This window comes from Nycticebus coucang, chromosome 9 (assembly GCF_027406575.1).
Source record: "Nycticebus coucang isolate mNycCou1 chromosome 9, mNycCou1.pri, whole genome shotgun sequence".
NCBI lineage: Eukaryota > Metazoa > Chordata > Mammalia > Primates > Lorisidae > Nycticebus > Nycticebus coucang.
Window position 1 is genome coordinate 58,997,507 of NC_069788.1, and position 27,118 is coordinate 59,024,624.

General features: G+C 41.2%; 1 protein-coding gene across 3 annotated transcripts in view; it reads right to left on the minus strand.

Annotated features, from left to right (window-relative positions):
* Positions 1-5,369: 5,369 nt before the first annotated feature.
* E2F3 (E2F transcription factor 3) overlaps positions 5,370-27,118 on the minus strand; it is a 93,314-nt gene continuing 71,565 nt past the window's right edge. For 2 of the 3 annotated variants that reach the window (XM_053601910.1, XM_053601911.1), the window contains exons 2-7: positions 18,450-18,561; positions 17,007-17,208; positions 15,636-15,794; positions 11,806-11,920; positions 10,612-10,747; positions 5,370-8,899 (exon numbers count right to left, since the gene is read on the minus strand). In XM_053601910.1, coding sequence (XP_053457885.1) covers positions 8,637-8,899; positions 10,612-10,747; positions 11,806-11,920; positions 15,636-15,794; positions 17,007-17,208; positions 18,450-18,561 — 987 coding nt within the window. In that variant the 3' untranslated portion in view covers positions 5,370-8,636. Of the gene's footprint in view, positions 8,900-10,611; positions 10,748-11,805; positions 11,921-15,635; positions 15,795-17,006; positions 17,227-18,449; positions 18,562-27,118 lie in introns of all 3 variants that reach the window. The other variant, XM_053601909.1, reaches the window with a different exon arrangement.

The window sequence follows — 27,118 nt, forward strand, 5'->3', positions numbered from 1 at the left end:
ATCTGATAATGCCATTATTTGAATGCTTTGAGGTTCCTACTTCTGCTATTAATGATGCTTTGCTTCCTTACCTGTGTGATGATCTTGGATCATGAGCTCATATTTGGTAGATCTGGTCTTTGGTACTACCTTAAGGATGATTTGTCCAGAGAGGATCTGTGTTTGCTTTTGCTGATAAGAAGATGACTATGATCTGAGAGCATTAGAACCTTCTTCCAATTTCTCTGCTTAATTGGAAGTCTTAGGTTTAGTGCTTCAGTCTTCTCTGTTGTCCCAAGGCTTTGTCTCTCAATTCTGGTAACAATATTGGCAATAAAATTGGCAAGTGTCCTTGCCTTTCCTATGGGCATGCTTCTCAACCTTTCTTTTCAGCTAATGTCTTTTGTTCTTCTGGTCCTTTGGGAAATTCTCATAATCTTACCAACAAAATTGTGTTTTCTGTTGAATCTAGATGTTTTACAACAGGAGGGTTTCCTACTTATCTAATCTTCCATATTGCCAGCAGCAGAAGTCCCATCCTTTTTTTCTGTACTTGGAGCTAAGTTTTGTCCCCCGTTATTGATTGGCTCATCTCTTTCCTAGGACCAGGCATGAGACTTGTTTCTAAACTTTCTACGTTTCCTTTTCTTCATTACACCCCTTCGCTTGCCCTCTCCTTTAGCACCCACTCTCTTCCCTTAACAGATACCTACACTCTCAGTCCATGGTACAGTAGTTCCTCTTTGACTAAAGGAACGTTGATTCTTTGGTTTCTTGCCATGGACAGAATTTAGTTTGTGGCTCTTTTTAAATATCTTGAGTCTCCTTCTGTCTCCTCCCATTCCTGAACACACACACACACACGCTTCCCATTCCCACCCACGTGAACTTGCTCTCTTTGTTGGCATAGTTTAATTTCTGTTCACTGACATCATTATTTCAGGTGTCTCCTGTGGACCTGCCACGTTCTTTTTTTGCTCCTAGGGTCTCCAGAGTATGGTTCAGAGCAAAATGCTTTTCTTCTTCCATTTACAGCACTGCCCACATACTGCTCTGTCATTTTTCAGATTGATTAGTTACTTCTGCAGCTGTTACCATCAGTTACAAATGGCTTTAAATGAAGAGACAGGCATATGAAAATACTTAGCAAACTAGAAAGCCCTCGGCAATGCTAAGGACTATTCAGGCATAAGGTAATTTAGGCAGCTGAGGCAAGTGCCCTGACTTTGATTATGCAGAAAATCTGTCTTAAAGACTCCTAAAGCTGAAAAGTGGTCTATAAAGGAAGAGGGGTCTTTCATGGAGGAAGTGAAACACCCTATTTAGAAGCTGCTGTCAATTTGATTCTTCCACCATTTAAAAAGAGCAAATCCGTTTTTATCAAATGCTAACGACAAAAGAAGCACTGATGAGTCCTCCAAACTTACGCTTTCTAAACATTTGTCTCCCAATTTGTCGTTTTGCTCATAGGCTAAGAGTATGATGATTCCTGTGCACTTATGAACCATGGCATGGAAGAGTAGATGGTAGGTAGAGAATATAAAAGGGATATTCCAGAAACTCTTGTTAATTCAACATGATTAATTAATCATGGCAGCCGGGTGATGGTTCCAGGGCTAACCCTAGACAGAGGCAGGTTTCTGGTGTGCATATTTAAGTAGGGAAGTAAGAGACCTTACAGATACAGAAGGAGGAGCATGGAGACTGTTACTGACGAAAAACCCCAGCTGATCACTGAATTATCAGCTCCTTGTCAGACGTGAAGTGACATTTCAACTCAGAAACTATGATTTTACAGTATCTGATTCTACCAGTTGACATGGTATTGTTGGTTAGATGGTTTATCCCAGTTCCTTAACTTTCAGTTCCCGTGCTTCTGTATTCCTGATTTGTGTGACTTCAGCCACTGTAGCTCACAGAGGGAAGAGAAGATAGAGCTTGTCCTTCAGCTGGTTGCTAACTCTGTCTATTCTGTGACAGGATACATGCCCAAGCCCTGGATCACCCTACCAGAAGTGCTGCTGGGTTTCCAATGGTGCTCTCAGGCAAGTTCCTGATAATGTGGGGTTTTGTTCCTTTTGGGTTCCCTGGTGTTTTTAAAAATTCAGAATATATATTGATAAATTCTTCTGTTTATCTTTCAATCTTTGAGGCCCAGACTTAAGGGCATGATGAAGCCTTGCTGTTTGTTTCAGTGGAACTCTGTAACTTCCTGCGGCAAATGCTACTTCTTGAGCTTCTGATTGACTCCGGGCTGGTCAATTCTAGGTAGTCATATTCTCCCCAGCATCCTGATGTGTGACCTACAGTTTAATCTTGTCATTTTCCTTTGTATCAGAGTTGGGGTTTAGCTGTAGATTGGGGTTCCCCAGATGGTAGAAAATGAATCTATTGATTCCCCGAGTTCCGTCTACAGGGCAGTCCTCTCTAAAGCCCTCCTGAATTCAGATGCCAGCCTGGGACTAGGAATTGCACCCCCAAGCACCCTAGATCAGGATCTCTGCTGTTTTGGAAAGCTTTCCAGTGGCAAGGCTATACCTACCCTCCATTTTTGTTTCAGTCCCAACCATCTGTCCTTCCAATTCTTCCAAAAATGGCTTCTGAAAGAAAAATAGCTTGAGATCTGGCCCTCCATTTTGCTTCTCCTAGCTAAAACTTGTATCTGCCCCAACTAGACTGTCAACTTTCTCTTGCTGACAGGAACCAAGTCTTTTTAAATTTGGACTCCAGCACCCAAACAGAGCCTGGCAAATAGTAATCACTTTATATTCATTTAAAGGATGACTGAACAAGTAAATAAATGTTTCCCTTAATTGACAATGAATCATTTAATACAATTTACTTTTCTGTAACAGTCTTATTTTCCAGCTGTTAATATTACTGAGACCCATTTCCAAAACAGTATTTGGTTAAGGTTCTGAATTAAAAAAATATTTATATAGGCCAGGCACAGTGGCTCACGCCTGTAGTCCTAACACCCTGGGAGGCTGAGGTGGGTGGATTGCGTGAACTCAGGAGTTCAAGACCAGCCTGAGCAAGAGTAAGACCGTCTCACTAAAAATAGAAAAATGAGCCAGGTGTTGTAGTAGGTGCCTGTAGCTATTTGGGAGGCTGAGGCAGGAGGATTGTTTGATATGAGCCTGAGATTATAGTGAGCTATGATGACACCACTACACTCTACACAGAGCAACAGTGAGACTTTCTTAAAAAAAATTTATAAAAAAAAAATTTATATACAATATAGTCTTACCTTCACCTTTTAAAAGACATTACATGATTGATTCAAATTCATCTTGTCTATATTTTTCAACTGCTTTCATAGATGGGCAATTCCTGTTTTATCTGCTAGCTTCTTCTCCCCTGAATGAAGGAGTATCTTTATACTGTCTTGTTCAGTTTTATCACTGGCTTGACCATAGGATTGACTGCCTGCTGACCACATATGTAGACCCCTGCGGAGGACAGGGGCTATGTTAAATATCAGAAATTGGGCTTCCAAAGTCTGGGTGACAGGACTCTATATAAAACTAAAGAAGATGAAATGCAAAAAAAATTTTTTTTTTTTTTTGAGATAGAGTATCATCATGCTGCCCTCGGTAGAGTGCCATGGCGTCCCAGCTCACAGCAACCTCAAACTCTTGGGCTTAAGTGATTCTCTTGCCTCAGCCTCCCAAGTAGCTGGAAATTCAGGCGCCCACCACAATGCCCGGCTATTTTTTGTTACACTTGTCATTGTTGTTTAGCAGGCCTCCCCCAGGCTGGAACCCACCAGCCTCGGTGTATGTGGCTGGCACCCTACTCACTGAACTACAGGCTGCAAAAATGGTTTTTTTTTTTTTTTTTTTAAAGTTAAGATGTGGAAGATGAGGACAACATGTGGCAAAAATCCTTTGAGCTCACTATGTTAGTGTGTGCTGCTTTGGAGCACTTGAAAATAAAAATTTTTGAATCTCAGATTACTCATCTGCAAAATAGGAATATTTCGCTCAAGTAGTTATTAGGTGCTTATTGTTTGCCAGGCACTATTCCAGGAATTGGGGGTACACTAGTGAGCAATGCAAAGTCATGTACCTTTCTTCACTGAGCTTTCATTCTAGAAGGGGAGATAATGTTTGAAATAGTGATGTCTGCTTTGAAAAAAAAAAACAACAGTACACTCATATAAAGCACTTAAAATTACTACCCAGCATTCCTAAAAATAGAAACAACTCACATGTTCATCAGCTGATGGATGGATACACACAACATGGTATATCCTTACAACATGTGTATATCCTTACAAGGGAGTGTTATTCAGATGTAAGAAGGAATGAACTACTGATACATCTAAGCAAAAGAAGTTAGACACAAAAGGCCAAATGTTATAGGATTCCATTTATAGGAAATATCCAGAATAGCCAAATCCATGGGGACAGAGAACAGATTGGCAGTTGCCAGAGGCTGCCGGGAGGGAATAAGGAGTGACCGCTTAACGGGTACAAGGTTTCCTTTTGGGATAACAAAAATGTTCTGGAACTAGATAGAGGTGATGGTTGTACAACACTGTGAATGTATGAAATGTCACTACTGGTAAATTTTGCTTTGTGTGTTGTAAAAAAAAGTACCTGATATAACTTAAAAGTATTCTATAAATCTTACAAAATATTTTTAGAGTAAAATGAAAATATCTCTAAAACAGTACATTACCTGGGTAAGTAAATGACTAAATTTTAATTACTGGAATGCTATGCAATCTTTGAAGAACATAAACCTGATTTGTAAATACTAACACGGAAAAATGTAGATGGATTTAGTAGAAAAATGCTACAGATCAGCATATAAAGTAAAATCATGTTAAATGCACGTGTTTATATGTACCTGGAAAATGCATGGACTAGAAGGATGATACAAGAAAAATGAGAACCTTTAGTTAGATTGGGAGAACAGGATGGGGGTGGTGGTGGTAGGTCTTCCTTTTTGTTTTACTTTATATCCTTCCACATAGATTTTGTGTGTGTACCATATAGCACTTAGGGGTTTGGGGATGGTAAGTTCAGAGTTAATAAAGTGCCATGGCAGTCAAACATTCAGAGGGGGTATTATAAGAAATATAGAATCTAGAACATGGGAGGTAATTACCAGACAAGAATGAAAACGTATTGGCTTCATACCTCACAAGGAGTAAAACTTGTCACTTTCTCAGTGTAAAAATCTTCCTTCAGCGTCCCAGGGACACGGCAGAGTTCAGAGTATGAAACTTACCGCAGGCATTCAACAAAGATTTGTTTAATGTTCCCAAAGTCCTAAATAAATGTTTCAGCTTTTCTGCCATCTTTTTCCTTAAATGTCTTTAAAAATTCAATTAATATAGCAGTATAAGATAATATTAAGAATATCCAACCACAAGTCTGAACTCATAAAAAAATCATTTTATTGATCCTTTACCATACAAAATTTATTCAAATTACACCCATTTGAAGTGGTAAGATCACAGCTAGAGAACAGGTCACCCTGTAACAAATCTATTTACAAAATCCATCATAAAAGCTTTTTTTTTTTTTTTTTTTTTACATTATATTACATGTTTTCTTTTTTAAACTAGCATACAACACAAAGCTAAGTTGATTAGTTGTTTACCTACTCCCAATTTGGGGAGAAATACTTCTTTTTACAAAATCAGGTACCCCCGTAGGAAAAGAAATTCCCACACCCTGACAATTGCCACCCGACTTACTCTGCAAGGCATCTTCCTTCAAATCCCTCCTTCTCATACACACAAGTTGTCATGCACACACTGAGTTCTTATTTTCTTTCTCCTGAAAGCTAAAGCTTTAAATACTGCAATTTTATTTACAGATCTACAACAAAAATGAAAACAAGAACCACAACAAAAAACAAACAAAATAACACTCTTAAAAAATTATAAACCAGCTAGAAAATATTCTGGCAGTGTTTACAAATTAATTGCTATTTTTATACAAAATTGCTAAATAATGAAAATGTGAGTAGACTACATATCAACTTAAATAAAACGATTGCTATGCACAACTCTGTACATATAAACACACATCTAACACTGTTTGACAGCTCATGTGTTGCCCTTTATACATTTTATATTCTAAGGCTCACGCAGTCATAATTCGCACACTTGTAACTTTTAGCCATTTCATGTGTGAGCTTTAATAGCAGCAACTCAATGGTACCAGGAAACCTGCATACTTAGTACTTAAAGTAACACAAATACTGTAGTACTAACCCACTTTGTGTGCCAGATACTATGCGAAAAAGAAAATGATTAATGCGAACAGAATACAGTATGGACATCTAATTAATGTACACCAGTTACGCCCAGTAACTGGAAAAATCTTATGCATGAAGGAACTTTTAAGATTTATTAGTATTCCTTTCATTTTTAAATAATAAATACGGCATTACATTATGAAAAGGTTCAACGAGAAAGTCAACAAAACACACAACAACCTAGCCGGGTGAGTTCAGTCTTTAGACTTTGGAAAAAATCAGCTTTGTGCAGCTGGCAAAGAGAATCACACAAAGCTGGAAGCAGAGGCAGCTAACCAGATGAGATAAATATGGGAAATGGGGAAAAGCTTGGCATAAATGGTTTCCCATACAGGAAAAAACCCCACAGTGCATTTCCAGTAGGCACTTAACACAAAGCTCCCTCTGCCTCCCCCACCCCAACGCTTCATCTCGGACCACACTGATATTTTGTACCAAGTCCAGTGTGTGTGAGGGGAGGAGGCTGGGGATGGAGGCTGAAGAAGAAAAAGGAAGCTAGTCTGCACCTTTGTTTTTCTTCCCACACATACACCCATGCACACCCACACAGAGAGTTTAAAGTGCTGGTGTCATCAGATTCGACCCCACCACCACTTTGCATATTGTGGACATCTACCTAGAGTAAACTGGCTGGGGCTCTTGTGGTTTGTTTTTTTTTCCTAAGGGATATTTCAATTCAGTTAAACATGTATGAGTTGAGTGCCTACTACAGTGTGTGCCGCTGGGCCAGGCACACTGCCATTTCAATTTAACTGTTCCTACTGAGGTTTATCCTTTATCTGACTCCCTCATTCCCACAGTCCTCAGCATCCAAGGAATGGACTGAAAGTCCTACGATGTCACATTCCCAGTGGGAGATGGCCAGGGCCACCTGCCAATGGGAAAGCCATTCTGGACATAACCTGTAGGATTTGTAGCTGACATCAAGTCCCCAGCGTGGGCCACCACTCCTGAAGAGTAAAGCGGAGATGCCCCAGCATTCTTTTCCTTCATCTTCTACATCCTGACTTCCCTTACTCATTCCTTCATAGATGAAGGGGAATGGGTTTTTGGCCAGAACTATTCCAGCCCCCGACACAGTGGGAGCTCATTGTTCTTACCAGCTTAAGGAAATGCCACTCACACAATGGGGGTGTCTTTCTACCTGGAGGCCTCTCCATCTGACCCCATCCTGAGAAGTGGTCTCCCTGAGTGCGGAGTAAGAGAGCCCTTTCCCCGGTCACAAGGGCCCAGGCAACCCAAGGACATAGGGATCCATGCCTGCTGCTCCTTGGGATTGCTACGTAGTCATCCGACCTGGTTCTCTTTTCTGATGGGCCAACCCAGTTGGCGAGCCCGAGGACTGACTGGCTCCAAGCTCTCTCTACTGGGAAAGGACGAAGATGGGACGATGCTTGCAGAGGCTGGTAGACCTTAGGGCACACAGGTTTAGATGCTCTAATCAGTAGAGGTTCTCTCCCTCTGCTTAAGCAATGTGAATTTGCAAAAACCGCTTCAAAGTAAACAATTAAATTGAAATGGTGATGGGTGCCACAGGAATGCTTAAATGGCAGCTAAAAAAATAAAACATCTAAAAACAATTCACAAAGAACTAAGTAGGCATTTGCTACAAATCAAATGGAGACTCACAAACACAGTGGGGATGGGGAGTGGGAGGAGTTTATGGAGACAGGAAAATCCGCAACAGCTCAGAGTGGCAGAACTCTGCTTGTCCTCTGTATCTGCAACGAGCACATATGAAACAGGTTCTTCATCTGAAAGGCTGCGGAGGTTCCCTCGACCTCCTAGTGGACGCATAGTCCATAGCTTAAACTGAATTATGACAGTAATTTAAATATTCCTAAGAGCTGAAGAAATTCATTTCATACTTCTGCATGACTTCAAGTTTGCACTGGCTGCAGTTCCATTCCATAGTAGCAGACCCCAAAGACATGCATTCTGCAGAGAAGGCACGGCTTGAAATGCTATTAAGGAAGATTGCTGTTTGCGAGTGGGCCAGGTGACCGCACCCCATTCTACAGCCCGTCCGTCAGGCACAGCAAGCCAATCCGGGAGGAAGGGGGCGGGGGAGGAAGGAAAAGTCTGGGTGAGGGACACCTGATTGCACATTTTCTCACTTGCTGACCAATCCAGGAGATCTTGGAGCCTGGGCAAAGCAGGGCTTTCCCAAGGGAGCCTGCAACTGTGCGTTTAGACAATTTATTAAAAAAAAAAAAAAAAAAAATTCAGTAAAATATCAGCTTTCTTCTGAAGTTTGTAGTTTACTTCATGATACTCTCTTGGAGGAAGAAGGTAGGAAGGGACAACACTGCATGACAGATGGTCTGGTTCCATGATAAAAAAATATTGGTTTGTAAGGAGAGGTCACACAAGCATAATCAACTACACATGAAATCTTCCACCAGCGGGAGCTTCTCCAAATCATAAGCATCAAAGAGATCGCTGATGCCTTCCTCCTCCCCAAGGCTCAGGAGATAGTCCTCTTGGAGAAGGGGGGGCAGTAAGTTCACAAACGGTCCTTCTAGGTTGGAAGGAATTTGGTCCTCAGTCTGCTGTAAAAGGTTGGCTGGGGAGGCCAAGGGAGAAAGGTTTGCCATAGAAATGGAGCAGTCGTTATGTCCTGAGTTGGTTGAAGCCGAGTCTGAAAAGGAATATTGGTGGAAACAAAAAATAAGTTAGGGGAAAAAAAAAACAAGTGAATTTTTCTAGAAGAATGAATATGCTACTGTTATAAAGGAGCTCATATTCTCTGCTAATAGCAACCATGAGGCAGATCACCTTTGATGCTAACAGGAGTAGAAGAGTGACTTGTGGCCTTTCTTTGTCCTTGTCCACTGACTTATTATTATTTTTTTGTAGAGACAGAGTCTCACTTTATGGCCCTCGGTAGAGTGCCGTGGCCTCACACAGCTCACAGCAACCTCCAACTCCTGGGCTTAAGCGATTCTCCTGCCTCAGCCTCCTGAGTAGCTGGGACTACAGGTGCCCGCCACAATGCCTGGCTATTTTTTGGTTGCAGTTTGGCCAGGGCCGGGTTTGAACCCGCCACCCTCAGTATACAGGGCCGGCGCCTTACCGACTGAGCCACAGGCGCCGGCCCCCACTGACTTATTTTGTAAAATACTTACTGCCAACAAACAACAGTGCAATCAGCTTCAATAATAGGCTAATAAGCTCAAAAAACAAAATACAACATGATTTCTGAAAAGTTGGCTCTTGAGTAGAAACTCATCAACTTTTTTTTGCAATTAAAATAATATGGCTCGGGGTCTATGGCTCAAACGGCTAAGGCGCCAGCCACATACACCTGAGCTGGCGGGTTCGAATTCTGCCTGAGCCCACCAAACAACAATGACGGCTGCAACAACAACAAAAAAAATAGCTGGGCATTGTGGCGGGCGCCTGTAGTCCCAGCTACTTGGGAGGCGGAGACAGGAGAAGGGCTTGAGTCCAAGAGTTGGAGGTTGCTGTGAGCCATGATGCCACGGCACTCTACCCAGGGTGACAGCTTGAGGCTCTGTCTCAAAAAAAAAAACAACAAATTTTTTTTTTTAAGGCCGGGCGTGGTGGCTCATGCCTGTAATCCCAGCACTCTGGGAGGCCAAGGCGGATGGATGAGCTCACGGGTTCGAGACCAGCCTGAGCAAGAGCGAGACCCTGTCTCTACTAAAAATAGAAAAACTGAGGCAAGAGGATTGCTTGAGCCCATGAGTTGGAGGTTGCTGTGAGCTATGACACCATAGCACTCTACCTGGGGTGACAGCTTGAGACTCTGTCTAAAAAAAAAAAAAGAAAGAAAATAAGGGAGGGAGGAAAAGAAGAAAAAAGACCAAAAAAGTCTCAAGATAAATTATGTATGTTTGCATTCTATGCAATTAAAAAACTTTTTTTAACAGATGGGGTTCTTATTATGGTGTTAAGGCTGGCCTCAAACTCTCAGGCTCCAACAATCCTCCTGCCTCTGCCTCCCATGTAGCCAGGGCTACAGGCAAAATTCACTGATTTTAACTCAAGTCTTTTTTGAACCAGCTTACCAAAGATAACTCTAAAAATACATATAAATAAGACATTTCCAATTTGAATTTCTGTGGTGAAAACTCGGGAGGCTGAGGCAAGAGGATCTCTTGAGCCCAAGAGATTGAGCTTGCTGTGAGCTATGATGATGCCATGGGACTCTACCCAAAGTAAAGGAACGAGACTCTCAGAAAAAGAAAAAAAAAATCTTTCTAAAAACATTACACTGATTAACAACAGAAGTTTGTTTCTTTCCTAGACTAATGGTTCCAATACAGGATCCTTCTAGTCACTGTCACTTTTAATATAGTTTCCAAAAGACAAGAGTGGAATTTTTACCTTTGGAAGTGGGTTTAGGGATATTCCCATTGTGGTCTTGATTGTTTGTTTTCATTGGACTGTGTGTTTCAGTCTCTTCTGGACACAAGTAAACCTCAATGGGTCCTTGGGTACTTGCCAAATGTATTTGTAGGCTCTAGGAACAGAAGCAGATGTTCTTTTAGAATTAAAAGTCATGATAACTTTCATCTAAAAATAGAAAGAGTAATGTTCATTGTCATTTCCCTTGTTTCCTGCTATTCTAACTCTATCAATAACTGTCATCCTCTAGAGCAGAGGTCAGCAAACCACAGCCTGAGGGATGAATCCAGTCCACCAGCTGGCTTTGTAAATAAAGTTTTATTGAGAGAGAGTCATGCCCATTCCCATTGACTGTGTATTGCCTCTGTCTGTTTGTATATTACAATGGCAGAGTTGAGTAGTTGAATAGTCTGGACAGAGACAGTGTGGCTCAGAAAGTCAAAAATACTTGCTGAGTTCTGCCCTAAAGAAAGAGAACTTTTAGCGGGGTGGTGTCAGTGTGAAAATGGCAGTATTGGGTGGAGTAAACCATGCTCTCTAAATATATTCTTTTTCTGCAAATTATTAAAAGGTCCTTGTTCTAAACTGGGAGCTTGTGAATTTCATTCTCTTATTTCCTATGTATTTACCTCTTACTGTACAGTTCTTTATCTCATAGCTACAGTCAAAGCCTGTATTATCAAAGTATATTTGAAAATTATAAAAATATGCTCCCCACTTTCTTAAAATATTCTAGTCTATCAATTAACCCAAAGCCCCATTTTATTTCTTAAAAGTAAACATGTTATGAATAATAAAAAATTCTAAAATGTTCTAAGTTAGGGAGATACTTCAAAACATTCCTGATGGGGACCATCAGCAAGGTAATCAATATAAACTTTCTCAAGTGGCTCAACTTGATCAGAACCATCAGATAACAAATTATGAAAAAGAGTTAGTAGAAGAGGGACAGGATGTCCTACACTAGTTTGAATTTAATGTCCTGCTAGGTTAAAAACGGACTTTTTGAACACTCACTAAACATCGAACCGTTCAAATGTTTCAAAATTTAGGGTTAAACAAAATAAAAGGGAAAGAACTATCAAGTTCTTTAGGAGGGGACAGATTTTGACCTATCAGTTTCAGAAATTCCAGAACAATCTTTGGAGATGAACAAATACGCTGTCTCCTTACCTCTATTGAGTCAGGCACTTCAAGTCTTGTTTCTGGAGGGGCTTTCACAACTATAACAGTTTGGTCTTTAAGGCCACTAATTTTTCGAATATCTTGATATGTAACATAGGCTAACGTAAACAGTGTCAAGGAAATCTTCCATCGAATTGCTTCAGATGTAACCGTTACGAAAATGACAAAATAGGGCAGCGCCTGTGGCTCAAGGAGTAGGGCGCCGGTCCCATATGCCGGAGGTGGCGGGTTCAAACCCAGCCCCGGCCAAAAAAAAAGAAAAAAAAAAAAAAGAAAATGACAAAATAGATACACTCAAAAAATGTAAAGTATTATATATATTTGTCCCATTTCTGGATCTTCAAATATATTGAGTCCTCTATAACTCTTCTTTTTTGGCCAATATTCTAAACAATAAAAGAAATGCCTAGCTTTACATTGCCCATTTCTAAAGAGTCTATGGCTATTTAAAATATTAAAATAAATGCATAAACAGTATAGTTAAACTGAAAATCAAAACCCGTTTAGGTCAGGAATTTTGAAACCAGGGTCCTATGGTGCACAGAAACGCCAATGAAGTGTTCTGTCACTCAAACTGAACAATGGCAGATTCCAATTTGCAAAACAAATTTAAGTTCGGGTAGCGCCTGTGGCTCAAAGGAGTGGGGCGCTGGCCCCATATGCCAGAGGTGGCGGGTTCAAACCCAGCCCTGGCCAAAAACTGCAAAAACAAAAAAGGAAGCTCTACCAATCATAATTGTTTTGAAACTCCAGTTACTTCTATCTGCTCTAGCAAGTGTTGGCAGCTACCACATAGATAAACAAGTAACAAATATATTAGTGGAAGAACTCAGAATAAAGTTCAAGCAGACAGCTTGTTTTCTTAACTGCACCTGGCCTGGTAGTGATGATGTACTGCCCACAGGTAAGAGTGTCATTACTTTTCTGTTAGAAAAATTATCCTTTGTGTGATAATATTAACTCTATCGATATTTTAATGTTCAGAAGGAAGAGCGCAGCTTCCAGGTGCTCTGCGACCTGAATGAACTTGAGAAATGCTGATTTAGTAAAAGAGAAAAGAATGGTATTTCAGTATACTTGGTAGTTATTCATTTCTAAGCACTGAGAATTCTTTTAACTGTACAGGCAGCAAAGCCTCAAAGGATATCGTGAAAGAATATGGTACATATTACATGACAAAAGTATTCATGTGAACTTGACACTTGGCACTAAAAGAGAATAGGTAAAAAAATCATTTTATCTTAAGGACATTTGCACTACAATGTTTATTGCAGCCCAATTCACAGTTGCCAAGATGTGGAATCAACTCAAGTGCCCATCTGCACATGAATGGATTAATAAATAAACGATGGCATATACATACCATGGAATACTATTCAGCTATAAAAAAGATGAAGACTTTACATCTTTTATAATAAATTGGATGGAGTTGGAGAACATTCTACTTGGTAAAGCATCTCAAGAATGGAAAAGCAAATATCCAATGTACTCATTACTAATATGAAGCCAGTAGATGAACAAGTACCCACAAAAAAGAAAAACACAATTAAACTCAAGTGGGGGACAGGGAGGGAGTTGGTGTGCTCTCACCTAACAGGTGCAATGTAACGGTGCATGGCACACCTCCAGGGTGAGGGGCAGGACAACTTGGACTCCACCCAATAAACGCAAACACTGCAACCTAATCGTCTGTACCCTCATATTAATCTGAAATAAAAATAAAAGCTTTCATATAAAATAAACAAAAATAAGGTCACATGGCCTTCCTATATAAGGGATATGGAATAAAGTAACTGATGCGCAATGTCTTTAGCCAATTTTTGTGTGTTTTTTTTTTTTTAAATATGAACCCACAAAAATTTCCTAGGATAAAACAGCAAATAAGAAATTAATGAAGGCATTTTGGCAGGTAATGCAGCAAATAGGGTTTGTGATCTAACAAGTTTAATACAGAAAAAGGGCTTCAAGAACCTAGAAGACGTGATGTCCCTTAGAAGGGGAGCTTCTTATCAGTGGCTACAGGAAGCTGTGAAATTGCTCCCCAGATGAAGGCGTATCCAACTGAGTCTGCCTATACATTTAGGGGTGTCTACCACAGACTATCTTCTTCAAGTCGCTACAGCTGGAACAAGAGCCAGTTCAGTGTTGAGCTCAATAACGGCGGCTCTTGCAGGATTCCTGGTTTCATGGTGCCACTTACTCCACCAGAGAAGTCAATTGATGTCTTTACAGAAAACTGGGCAATTGTGAACTTTTTCTGAGAACACTGGGGTAACTGATAAGCAGGTACCTAGTCTACAGCCCACTGTCAAAAAGCTAAGTGACAAGAACTTATTAAAATAAAAACTCATCTACAATTACTCAACATGCTGCAGGAAGGAAAATTTCAACACATTTGTGAACAAGCTGTACCAATTTGGGAACTGAATGGTGAACTGAAATAAACTGTGCAAACGTATTTTCTAATCTTACAAACTTAAAAGTACTTCCTTTGTGGCTCTCTCCTGAATTTGCTCCTTGGGTTCACAGCCCCCTGCAAGAACACTTTCATTTTCAGGAACAAAGCCTCCAGAGAAAGCCACATAGGTGACAATGGTATAAGCCACATGTTCCAGAAGGCTGCCAATCACATGTAACCACACGTCTTTCCCACAACAGGGCTCCCCACTAAACAATGAATGAAACAACCCAACTATTGGTTTCTTTCCCTATAAAGCCACTCTGGCCACCACTGGGGTCCAAATCATCACATCTCTTCTCCATCTCACTAATTATTAGTTGACAAGGTTAATTCTTTGGTCAACAGGAAATGAACAACTGCAGGTTAAAAAAACTCGCCAGCACTGGAAAATAAAAGTCCCAGTACCCAGGGAGGGCCTGTGCAAGATGAGACACACTGGAAGAATCTGGGCAGGACGTATTTCATTCTCTATGAAAGGTACATGCGGAATCATCAGAAGTGTGGTAGTAAACTAGAGATGGGATAACTTAAAATATTATTTGTTCTTCTACCAGTAACTGACCCGATAGGCAAATCTTGCCGGCATAATGAAGCAATCTCTCTCTTTTTTTTTGTTTTGAAGCAATCTCTCTTTAATTTTAAATGTAGTGAGGGGCTGAACAGCAAGTTTTCCTGAGATGGTCAACAGATTTTCAGCAAGTTGGGAACAAGAATTTGCTTTTCATATTTTTATTTCCAAGGACTAATGTTTATAGAGGAACAAGAAGAACTGAGATGTCTCAGGTTTTGAGGTGCTTCTGAAACCAGTTTTGGGTGTTAGGAATCAGCCTAATGTACTTTAAAAGTTACAGTATGATTTTCCTGTATTCTTTCAAACCTTCAACTATAGCCCCATTAGAGATTCAACGAATTCCAATTGCTACCATAGCTGATGAAAGTAAAATAAAATGTGCAAACCCCAACAGCGACAGCCAATACCCACCCCAAATCTGGGAAGAATCTGCTTAGTGTTGCCATTAATATTAATAAGACACCTTATGTATTTTTTAATAGTATGGCCTTATGCCTAAGTGTACCTGCATGTCTCAACTATACACGAATAAAATACTTTAATAAACAATTCCCACCTGACTTACCAAACTAGATAATGAAAGGAACCAGTCTGATGACTAATCTATCATACAGACTGACTTCTTAGGCAAAGCTGAGAGGGTTAAGCTCACACACACACAACCATGCACACGCTTACTTGTGTGAAACCAGAGTGAAAATCTACCTGTGTGTAAATCCGACTGTCACCTCTGGCAATAGTCTAGAAAGCACTACCCGCCCAGTGAACCAGTGGCACAAAGGATATCTTTGATTCTCTGAATCCTCGGTTAACAGTTTGAGGTCCAGGGTGCAGCTTTGGATCAGTTCATCTAATTTCTTCTCCTCCTGACTGAGTTCGGTCACTTCTTTGGATAGGCCCTGACACTGGGCCAGCATGCCCCCATCCTCAGACAGACTGCAGCCCCTGCAAACCCAAACAGAGACTCTTCATGGCTGTGCAGGAGAGGAAGGAAAGGGGAAACGGCCATCTGGGTGGACATCCCCTCTTGACGTGGGAGGTCGTATTGCTTGTTAGCCAAGTGTTAAATGAGAACACTGATACATGCACATATTTTTTTCATAAATATAGTCCTGAACTTTTCACACCATGGAAATTAAGTGAAAAAGCACTGCTATTTTCAGAGTTCTTTCCTCCAGGGGAGGCCTATTTCTTCAGAGGGCTCTAATTCCGAGGGCAAAAGAAGGCAGTGACCTCCACCCCTCCCTCAACATGCCTGGGGTGGGGATAAAGGAGGAGGGAAGAACAGAAAAATGGAAAAGATGAAATGGTTCAAAATTCAAAACAAGTCATCCAAAAAGCAGGAAAGACTCAGATAATTTCTTAGGGTCTTATACCAATACCTAAAAAGAAAAGGAAGTAGAGGAAACAAATGTGTGTGGTGGATTCCCCAGTACCCAGCATGTGTCTAAATCGTAGGCCAAAATGGTAATCCAAACTGTCACAAAATTCCAAGAAGCACAAAAGTGATCTATTATCATGTCTGAATGAGTATTTTTTCAGACACACCCCATAACAGATTTATTCCTTCCAAAAGGCTCTAATAATAGCTCGATACAGTCCTTATGAAAATCGGCTGTTCAGATGCTCTGTCCAAAATTTACAAATAACGTGATCACACGTGTGGGTGTACAGGTAACAAGTGATAGCCCTACTTCACAGAAGAAACAGAGGCATTTAAGTCTTGCCTTAATTCATATAGAGAGTGAGTTAAATCTGTTATCGTGACCATACATAGAGACACTTTGTGCAAATATGAATGTACACACAGATGACTCGTAAGCCACGGTGAACTTCCAAATTCCTATCAGAACAAGCCAAAGACATGTGGACACAGTGTGGCCAGTGAACAGCCAGAACCGCGGGGCCTATTTAATCCAAGGGTCCCCTTGCTGGGATGCTAAATAAATATAAATCCTTTTATCTCTGAAAATATCCAAACAGAAAGTCTCTCTGTAAAGAGACTTTGAACTTATGGCTGAGAGAAGAGAGAAGCAGGGAGAAGAGGAGGGAAAAGAGCCGACGCCCGGGGACGGATGTGGAAGCTGGAGCCGGGGAAGCAGAGGCAGCGTGACGCAGCCCTCGGAGCGGGCGCGGGGGCTGTGGACTCCTACTCACATCCACTGGACGTTGTTCTTAGACTTCTTCTTAATGAGGTGGATGCCTTCCAGAACGTTGGTGATATCATAGATCCTTCTCTTTTGCACTTTTAGCACCTCTGCTGCCTTGTTCAAATCCAAGACCCCATCGGGTGATTGGCTCAGGAGCTGAATGAACTTCTTGGTGAGCAGACCAAGGGACGTATCATACCGCGTTTTTTCTGAGGGAGATTTGGGAGCTTAAAGAAAAACAAAAACCGAGCGGGTGGGGGGATAGGGGGAAAGGTAAAGAAATGAAGGGTGTCTCTGCAGTTAAGCAAGCCCTCTTCCCCACTGCAGCCCACATATTAGCATCGGAAGCAAAGCTGTGGTTGCTGTTGATTTTGGCAAGTTACAGAAGCCATGGAATTGCTTTATTAGCAAAGGAAGGCACAGTGGAAATCTCTGTGTTTGATTAAAGCATTTCACTTAGCAATTTCTGAGTTGCTGCTTTGGCTTACCCTACTCCCCGAGCCTAATGACTCACATCTGGTAGGTGCTCACAACTATCTGTGGAGAGCGTGCACAAGGCCTCTGGCCTCTGGATGAGGGCAGGTGGGGCCTCCCTCGGAGCAGGCTAGGAGCCTCTCCAGCACCGGGGGACAGGGTCCCTAAGGTCTTAACTGACCTTTAAGGCTTCAGTGTCTGCGTGTGTGTCCCTTGTTCACTAGCTTTTCAAACCATGCTTCGTTTCGACGAATAATACCTGGAGAAGTCTTTCTATCAAATCTCCCCATCTTGCTTAGATGACACTTCCTCATTTAATATTGTACTTATTCACTCACAGGCACACAGGTCAAGGTTTTAATTTAGCATCACACACAATTTGTGGATTGCCTAATGCGTAAACTACAGGAAAGGAAAGAACAAAGTCTTTACATTAAATGCAATACACACAAAGGGACTGTTTGGGTATTTCTAACTTATTTTTCTTTCTCCCACCAGTAATGATAATAGTATTAGATAGAAAGGGCAGAGAGTGCAATTTTCTGGGCTTAATTGATTCTTATGCCACCATATGCTGAGCTGGAGACGGAGGTCGGCACAGACATCCCTGACTCTGGCATAGTTCATGGACGCTCAGTTTGTCTCAGACTCTGAAGCAGTATCCACTAAGGAAAGTTAAAATTAAATTTCATTACAGAATATGCTGAAAGCTGTATTCTGAGTTAAAAAGTGAAAACTGCATACGGTTAAAGAAGCAGTCCTATTAGGTCAGTATTCAGGTACCAGAGTGACCCTGTAGCCTGTCCCTGGTTGCCTGCACACACTGTATTTATTTTTTTGGATAAGCACAGAAAGAAATGAAAAAGAACAAAACATGCCAAAATTATTCACACCTTGGCATCCTTCCAGCCACAAGCTTGGAAAGTTGGGAATCCCATACTGAGGAGAATAAGGAAAGAGATGAAAGAATCCTTACTTTTTGGACTATCTGGACTTCGGAGTGCAGCTCTTCCTTTGCCCTTGGGGGTTTTTAAACCATCTGAGAGGTACTGATGACCACTTTCTCCTAGCTCCAGCCTTCTCTTTGCCTGTAATAAGAAAGTGTGATCGTTCGTCACTGGTCATATGGACAATAACAACAAGGGAAGCTGTTTGTTGCCTGCCCTGCCAAATGCTGCAGGCTTGTGCTAGCTGTCACCCCTCTGCTCCCCCTCAACTCAGCATCTTGTCATTCTCTGGAGCCAGGATCCTAGCTCTGGAAGCCGGGCTGTCACGCACACTCTCTCTTCACTGCTGTGATCATGCGTCCACACTCAGACGGACAAACCCAGAGATTCTTCAGCATTTGATTCAGGAGCCACTTTGCTCATCAATTCATTCATTCAATAAATGTGCTGAGCGTGGGGCTAGATACAAATATCCCCAGTGCCACGGAACTTAAATCCACTTTTCCCCAGTTAGCGGTTCCTGCCTACCTCTTATCCTCTGACTTGCACTGGACCCCCTTCGCTGGGCTCCCCAAACACTATTTATTTATATCTAAACATTTATTGGATGTTATTATAAGAGTTATTTTGCTTATCGGTTTCTCATTTCCTTTAAGGCAGGGACTGTTTGCCATTCGTCTTTGTATACCCATGCTTGGCACAGAGCCTAGGGTTCTGTAGGTATTCAATCACTCTCTCTATATACTGTATGTTCAATGAAAGAGTGATTGAATAGTACAACTAGCCACAGACCACAGACGGGCCTTCATCAGAAAAACAAATATTGCACACATGCAATCTTGGGCCTCAACCAATATTATTTCTCCATTTTCTCTATTTTGTCATCTAGTCTGGCAAGTGAGAAACCGTCAACTAACTTTTTAACTTAACTTCATTTCATTTAAAAATATCCACACAGTGTCTTCTATGTACTGGGCAATGGGCAAGACAGATAAAGGTCCCTGCCTGGGTAGGGCTTAGAGTCCAAGATAGAAGACAGATAATTAAGTAATTAAGTACTAACTATATGGGTTATGACAGATTTAGACACAAGTGGCTCTAACCAGATACCCAGCATAGCAATGTGTATTTAGGCTTATTTTTCAGATAGATTCTTCCAATGAAGGGATTTGCAATTCCAGAATAACTCCCCAGGATGTTGAAAGGTAAGTGATAATTTACCAGCTGGTGACAGATATCCAGCTTCTCTGGGGAGAGTTATCGCTAAACCAGCACCGTCCACCACGGTAGCCGTTGGCCACTAGCTCATCCAAATTGACACAGGCTACTACAAAGAGTAAAATATACACTGGACTTTGAAGGTTGGTACAAAAAAGGGGCAAAATATCTCAACAATTTTGACAACGATTACATGGTAAATGATATTTAGGCTTTACAAAACATTATTAAATGAAATATAATTGAGCTTCGAACAACACACACATTTGAACTGCCTGGGTCCGCTCATGTTCCTCTGAGACAGCAAGACTGTACCCTCCACTTCCTCCCCCTCAGTCTATTCAACCTTTATGATGATTCACTTCCATCAACAAATAGCAAATACATCTACTCTTCCTTAATATTTTCTTCTCTCTAGCTTATTGTAATACATTACACATTTAACATACAAAATATGTGTTAACTGACCATTTATGTTATTGGTAAGGGTAACAGTTGGCTACTATTCTGTAAGTTTTGGGAGTCAAAAGTTATATATAAATTTTTGACTGTATGAGGGTTGGTGCCCCTAAACTCAGTTTTGTTCAAGGGTCAAATGTAGTATTAAAATTATTTCACTCATTCTTTTTATATATATTTCTCTAGCAAGTGGCTTGCACTTGTGGCACTCATTATCTTTCTGCTGGATAGCATGGAGCTACTTTATGGTGCAGGAAGGACAATCTGACAATTTGCTTTCTCAATTTCATTTTGGCCTCCCGGAATTTCACGTGGGCCTGCTGTTTTCGGTTGTTCCACTTGACATTCCTTCTTCCATCAAGTAGAAGTTCCCTGACCATTCTTTGGGGAGCCACCCCTTCCCTCTCACAGCAAAGTGCATTTCTGCACAGCTGATGTAGGCTCGGCTGATCATTGTGTCCTGTCCCTCCTCTTCCTCAAAGTGACTGGGTTAAGTAGCCGTGTGACCACAACTAGGTGGACAAAGGCTAACCCCAGGAATTTCTCTGAACTACCTGGCAAGAAGTGGGTATGTCTTTTCAGTAGGGTTGATAAGCTGGTAGTTGAACTACCTGAGAATGGAGCCTCCCCAGGGAACAGCAGAGAGGAAAGATGGTGACAGATCACCATGCAAACGCTGACTACGGTCATGGTCATGCACTGAGCAACAGGTGGCCTTTCTTAGACTTTGCGGTTGCATTCGCCAATAAAATCTCCTTTTTGCTTATGGCACTTTGAGATGGGAACCTGGAAGTGTGCTGTTACAGTTGGACTGCGGATCTTTGTATTACATGGCCCTGAGCAGTAAACAACTAACGTCTCTGGTGTTCCACAGAAGGACCAGCCTTTTGGCTCCAAGTTAAAGTGTGAATATGTGAGATGCTGTGTAGACCTCTACCAGCACCTTGCTACAGTATTTTAAGGGTAAGTTTTACTATAATCAAGGTACATGCTAACTCACGCAAGATAATGTGCCTCTGTGATGATACAGTCATAATGTTAAGCATTTCTGAAAACCTACATTTGAAAGGAAGAGTAGCCGTCATGTAGTGGGCTGAGGAGTGCACCCACAGTTTCTGCCTGCTCAGTATTTGTTTTACCCCTATGTTTTTCCTGTGGGGAAGGAACTCTTCTTAAGTCTCCAAGCCTGAAAACAAAAGGCCTAAGATTGCTCTACATTTTAGGCTGATTCTTCCCATCAAGGCTGCAGAGGTAAGTACTATAACCTTGTGCACCAATCAGTGTTTTCTAATTCCAGGGCTAACATGTCTGGGGTAAGAATGGACCCAGGCATGACCAATGTGAGATGAATCAAGTCAAGCCTGGGACTGTTGTTGGGAAGAGTTATGAGACAGTAGGATACAGGCCTGGAGATAGTTGGGAATTGTGCCAACACAAAGAGCTGGAGAAAGACTGAGTCTCAGTGTCTTCAAGATAGGTGCTAGATATAGCCACACACAAAGGCAGCTAAATGACAGAATTTCATTTGTGTGAGCCAACACAGCCTCTTGTAGAAGGCAGCTGAGTTAGATTACTAACACTTGCAATCAAGACCTGATACAGACTTTCAGTATTAATTATTATACAACGAACATGTGAATGCTTTACAATATACCACGTACCCTGAGAACCTACTTCCCACTCAATTAATGTGATCTCATTTTCACAACTTTATAAGGTAGTTGTTATTATTACTCCCTATTTTACAGAAGAAAACTGAGGTTTAGAGTGCTTAAATAACTTTAACAAGATTCCAAAGCTGGTAAGTGGATTAGATAAGTGTGCATATTCAAGTCCATCCTTATTAACTCCTTCATGAGAAGATTACGAAAAGCTGCCATGTAAAACATTGAAAGCTATAGTAAGTTGACACCATCTTAATATAAGCTTAAATCATTTTATTTTATGAATAATTCTTAAAAGCTCTTCTTCACATAATAAAGCCACATGGTAACTTAAGCAGCACAAATGGGCATATGTGGAAAGCAAAATTTTCTCCCACTCCTGATCCCCAGTTCCTTTTAAGGTAAGTGCCTTCAGTTACTTGGGTATTGCTTCAGAGAGTCTAGGCCATTGATTTTCAACCAGTGTGCCATGAAAAGTTTAACTATGGGTTCAAGTGTATCCTGAGATAAATGAGGGAAGGAGGAGGGGAAGAGGAGGGGGACTGAGGTGCTCCCACTTAATGGGCACCAATGTAAGAGTGGATGGCACACATTTTGGGGGCGGGACACAACTACAAGAGGGACTCTACCTAAAAAAATGCAAATATTATAAACTGTTGTTTGTACCCCACATTAACCTGAAATTAAAAAAAAATACTTTATGATCAGGCTTGGCACCTGTAACATAGTGGTTAGGGCGCTGGCCACATTACAGGGGCTGGTGGGTTCGAAGCTGGCCTGGGTCAGCTAGACAACAATGATGACAACAACAAAATAGTTGGGTGTTGTGGTGTGCACCTGTAGTTCCAGCTACTTGGGAGGCTGAGGTAAGAGAATCCCTTAACCCCATGAGTTTGAGGTTGCTGTGAGCTGTGATGCCATAGCACTCTACCAAGGGCAACATAGTGAGACTCTGTCTCAAAAAAACCCAAACAAACAAAAAAACCTTTATGATCAATAACAACAACAAAAAGTCTGAAAAACACTGGCCTAGGCCAATGTAAGCACATGTATAGATATATACCACCATACCTTTTAAAGAATTTTACAGAGCTGGTGTGGTGGCTCACACCTGTAATCCTAACACACTGGGAGGCCGATACAGGTTGATTGCCTGGGCAAAGTGAGACCCCATCTCTACTAATAATAGAAAAAACTAGCCCGGCATTGTGGCGGGCACCCGTAGTCCCAGCTTCTCGGGAGGCTGAGGCAAGAGGATCTCTTTTGCCCAAGACTTTAAGGTTGCTGTGAGCTATGATGTCATGGCAATCTACCCAGGGCCACAGAATGACAGTGAAAATAAAACAAAACAATAAAAAATAAAAAGAAGAATTTTTACACAAATGGCAGCAAATCAAATACTATCCTATTAATAACACATCTGATTTTGATACCTATTGGAATATACAGAACGACTTATTTCTCCTAACTAAACAATACTGCATTAGTTCGTTTATCATGATGTATCCACTTAACCGGACACCTACTAATGGACACTCAACACTCCTCTACTATGATCATTTTCCCAGTGAATAATCATGCTGGCATCGTGGAGTAAGTACGACTGTACACATTTTGCACTGAGGCAGACAAGTTAAGGATTTACCTGAGGTCTCAGTTAATAAGTTACAGATACCAGGATTTGGACCCCAGTCTGTTCAAATAATTTGTCAGTGACCACTTCCTTGGGCTTGTTGAGGTGTCTCTCCTCTGCTTCCATAGCAACTTCGGGGCCACTGTTGAATGATTTTACCACCCTGACAATACACATTCCAGGTTTTCTCACTGGACTCTAAGCTCAGGTCATAAGCAGTTTTGTTTCCCCAGAGCTTTGTATATAGAAGGCACTCAGTTAGACTGACTATTCATTTTGAATAAACCAAGGAATAAATTCCCCAAGCACCTTAGCAGTTAAATTACAAAATCCCAACATTACCAACCTGCAGAAGGAATGGGGGGTGTGTGTGTGAGAGAGAGAGAGAGAGACTGGAGTTTAATTTCTTCTTGTGACATCAAAAGATTGTCAAGTAACATAAAGAGGAAAAATTAAAGTTGTAGAAAGATATGTATAATATGATCCTATAAGGATAAAAAACTATAAAACTGGGTGGCACCTGTGGCTCAGTGGGTAGGGCGCCCATCCCATATACTGAGGGTGGCGGGTTCGAACCCGGCCCTGGCCAAACTGCAACTAAAAATAGCCAGGCGTTGTGGTGGGCACCTGTAGTCCCAGCTACTCGGGAGGCTGAGGCAAGAGAATCGCCTAAGCCCAGGAGTTGGAGGTTGCTGTGAGCTGTGACACCACAGTACTCTACCAAGGGTGACATAGTGAGACTGTCTCAAAAAAACAAAACAAAACAAAGAAAACCCCCGAAACTATAAAACTATAGACCTCACTGTAAATAATTTTCTGTAAGTCCACAAAGGAACAAAGTCTAGAAAGCTCCACACCAAATGCTAATGGTAGTTATCTTTGGGAAGGAAATTTAAAGATGGAATAATGACTTCATGTTTCAATTTCTATAATATTTGATTGTATTTTAAAAAGTGACATATTGGCTAGGTGCAATGGCTCATGCCTGCAATACTAGCACTTGGGGAAGCTGAAGCAGGAGGACAGCTTGAGCCCAGAAGTTGAAGACCAGCCTGGACAACATAGTGAGAGCCCATCTCTATAAAAACTGAAAAGACTAGCCAGGCTTGGCAGTACGTGACTATAGTCTCAGCTTCTCAGGAGGATTTGAGCTCAGGAGTTCAAGGCTGCAGTGAGCTATGATTGTGCCACTTCAGCCTGGCAAAAGAAGCCTAAGTGCCCATCGACGCAGGAATGGATTAATAAATTGTGGTATATGTATACCACGGAATGCTATGCAGCATTAAAAAAAATGGAGACTTTACCTCTTTTATGTTTACATGGATGGAGCTGGAAAATATTCTTCTTAGTAAAGTATCTCAGGAATAGAAAAAAAAAATTCACACACTTGCAGTGTGCTCCATAGGGAGGGATGGTAGGGGGACCACACCTATGGAGCACACTGCAAGTACAAGTTGTATCTATCAGGTGTAGAACACAAATGTCTTAATGCTGTATTGGGTAAATAAATGAGGTGAAGGCTATGTTGATTAGTAGGATGTAAGCACTCCAATTTGTACCAATAATCAACACATTGAATCCCATAATGGCATAAATGTATTTATGATTTATGTACAAATGCTGAATAAAAAAACCCAAAAACCAGATATCTTGTCTTTAAAAATTAAAAAAAAAAAAAAAAATTGACATGTCTACCTACATTAATTAAATTTACACCATTTGAACTAATAATTCCACTTCTTGGGAGTACATCCTGAACACTTATATTGTTATTAGGGTTTGTCCATTAAAAACACCATAGACAATTTATTGAATATTTGTATTTTTCCACATATGTTCAACATAAATGCCCAACTTCTGAATAATTCAGTAAATTACTGAACATACATATAATGAAATGTTATGCAATTAATAATGATGCACAACTATATATGTAAGCTTTTTAAAAAGCAGGTGTGAATAGTAAAACTATTTTTGCAGGGAAATTATATACCTAGAAAGCAAGTAACTAAAGACACATATCACATCCTAAGTAGTTTAAAAGCATTAATCTTTGGGTGGTAGGCTTATGGTGATTTTACTTGTATCTTCTTAGCTTTTTATACTTCAAAGTCATGTTAAAGTGAGCGTGGGTTACTTGCATAAAAAGAAAAACAAAAATCATTTCCATTTGGGGTTAAACAAAAGAAGTCTGGTGGTTTATTCTGTAGACTGTTGAACATCTTGTATATCATTCAGTGTGTATGGGTTCAAAACAGAAATGAGCTATGCTACCAAAATGGGCTTCTAGCTTCAGGGTGGGAAGGAAAGGGATGTCCTTATTTACCATGCAACTTAGACACAGGAAGAATTAAATCAAGAACATGGCCTGGGCCCTGTGCGGTGGATTGTTTGAGCTCAGGAATTTGAGACCAGCCTGACCCAGAGTGAGACCCCCATGTCTACCACAAACAGAAAAATTAGCAGGACATCGTGGCATGTGCCTGTAGTCTGAGCTACTCGGGAGGCTGAAGCAGAAGAACTGCTCGAGCCCACGAGTCTGAGGTTGCTGTGAGCTGTGATGATGCCTCTGCATTCTAGCTGTGCTGACAGAGTAAGACCCTGTCAAAAACAAAAACGAACCCCTTCCCTCACCCCCCCAAAGAACATGGCATAGCCTGCTGTATGTTAACAAGCTGTGACTGCCGAAATAAACCCCTTTCCTCCTAGTTAGTTAATATGAGATCTGGGATAGGGAAAGAACCAGATGTATGATACAGTTTGTCTCAAAGCCAAAGATGAAACAGGACATTCTGAACAGAGAAAGAAGGAAAATAAAATTAAGATGAACAGAATGAGGACCAAATGAAATACCTCAGTGACACAACCAAAAGGAGATTTCCAGCTTGAGACCAGATCACAGATGAAGCTCACTTGGATTCTGGCCATTAAGTCAGTGGGTCAGGGCATGAGGATCTTCAGAACAGAACACCTTGTTTCCAGTTCTGACTATATATTAGCTCAGTTTGGGTAACCATTTTTTTAATCCATTCAAGTATTTGTTGAGTCCCTGCTGTGTACCAAGCCCTGCCTGGGCAAATGATTATAAAGGAAACATGTGGTCCCTTCCTGCTCTCAACAGAGTGCACAGGTGAACAAGCCATGGGAAATGCATTATAAATGCACAGCAAGCCCAGGGCGGGTTCCAGGAGGGCATGAAGAAGGCAGATGGAGGGGGCGGCTCCCAAGCTGGTCAGGAGAGTCATGGGCTGTCCAAACAAGGACAGAAGCATGGGAACTTGAAGAGCCGGTTCGGAGGTGCTGGTGGTGAGGTGGGGGCTTTGCGTACAGGACGCCAGCTATAGCTGGAAGGGGCCAGCTTGTGGTCCCCTGTGTGCCACGCTAATAACTATGCTCCCAGGGTCAACCTGTCATGGAGATGAGGTGATTATTTAAGATAAAGAGCTTCCAGGTCTTTGGCTTTTTTCAGCAAGAATCAGCAGCAGCAATTGAGAAGCCTGATTGGAAACCAAACTGTCTCAGAAAAGGACAAATGGCGAACCAAACAGGTATGCAGAAAATAGGGAGCCGTAACCTCCATGGTTTCTTACTTGAATTAACTAGAATGGACTCCAAAGTTGGTAAATTTTGTTCTGATTTCTAAAATATCCAGGCTATTTTAATTTCATTACAGTTTGTATTTGAGGTCCACTTTGGGACTCTAACCACATAAATAAGAATGTTT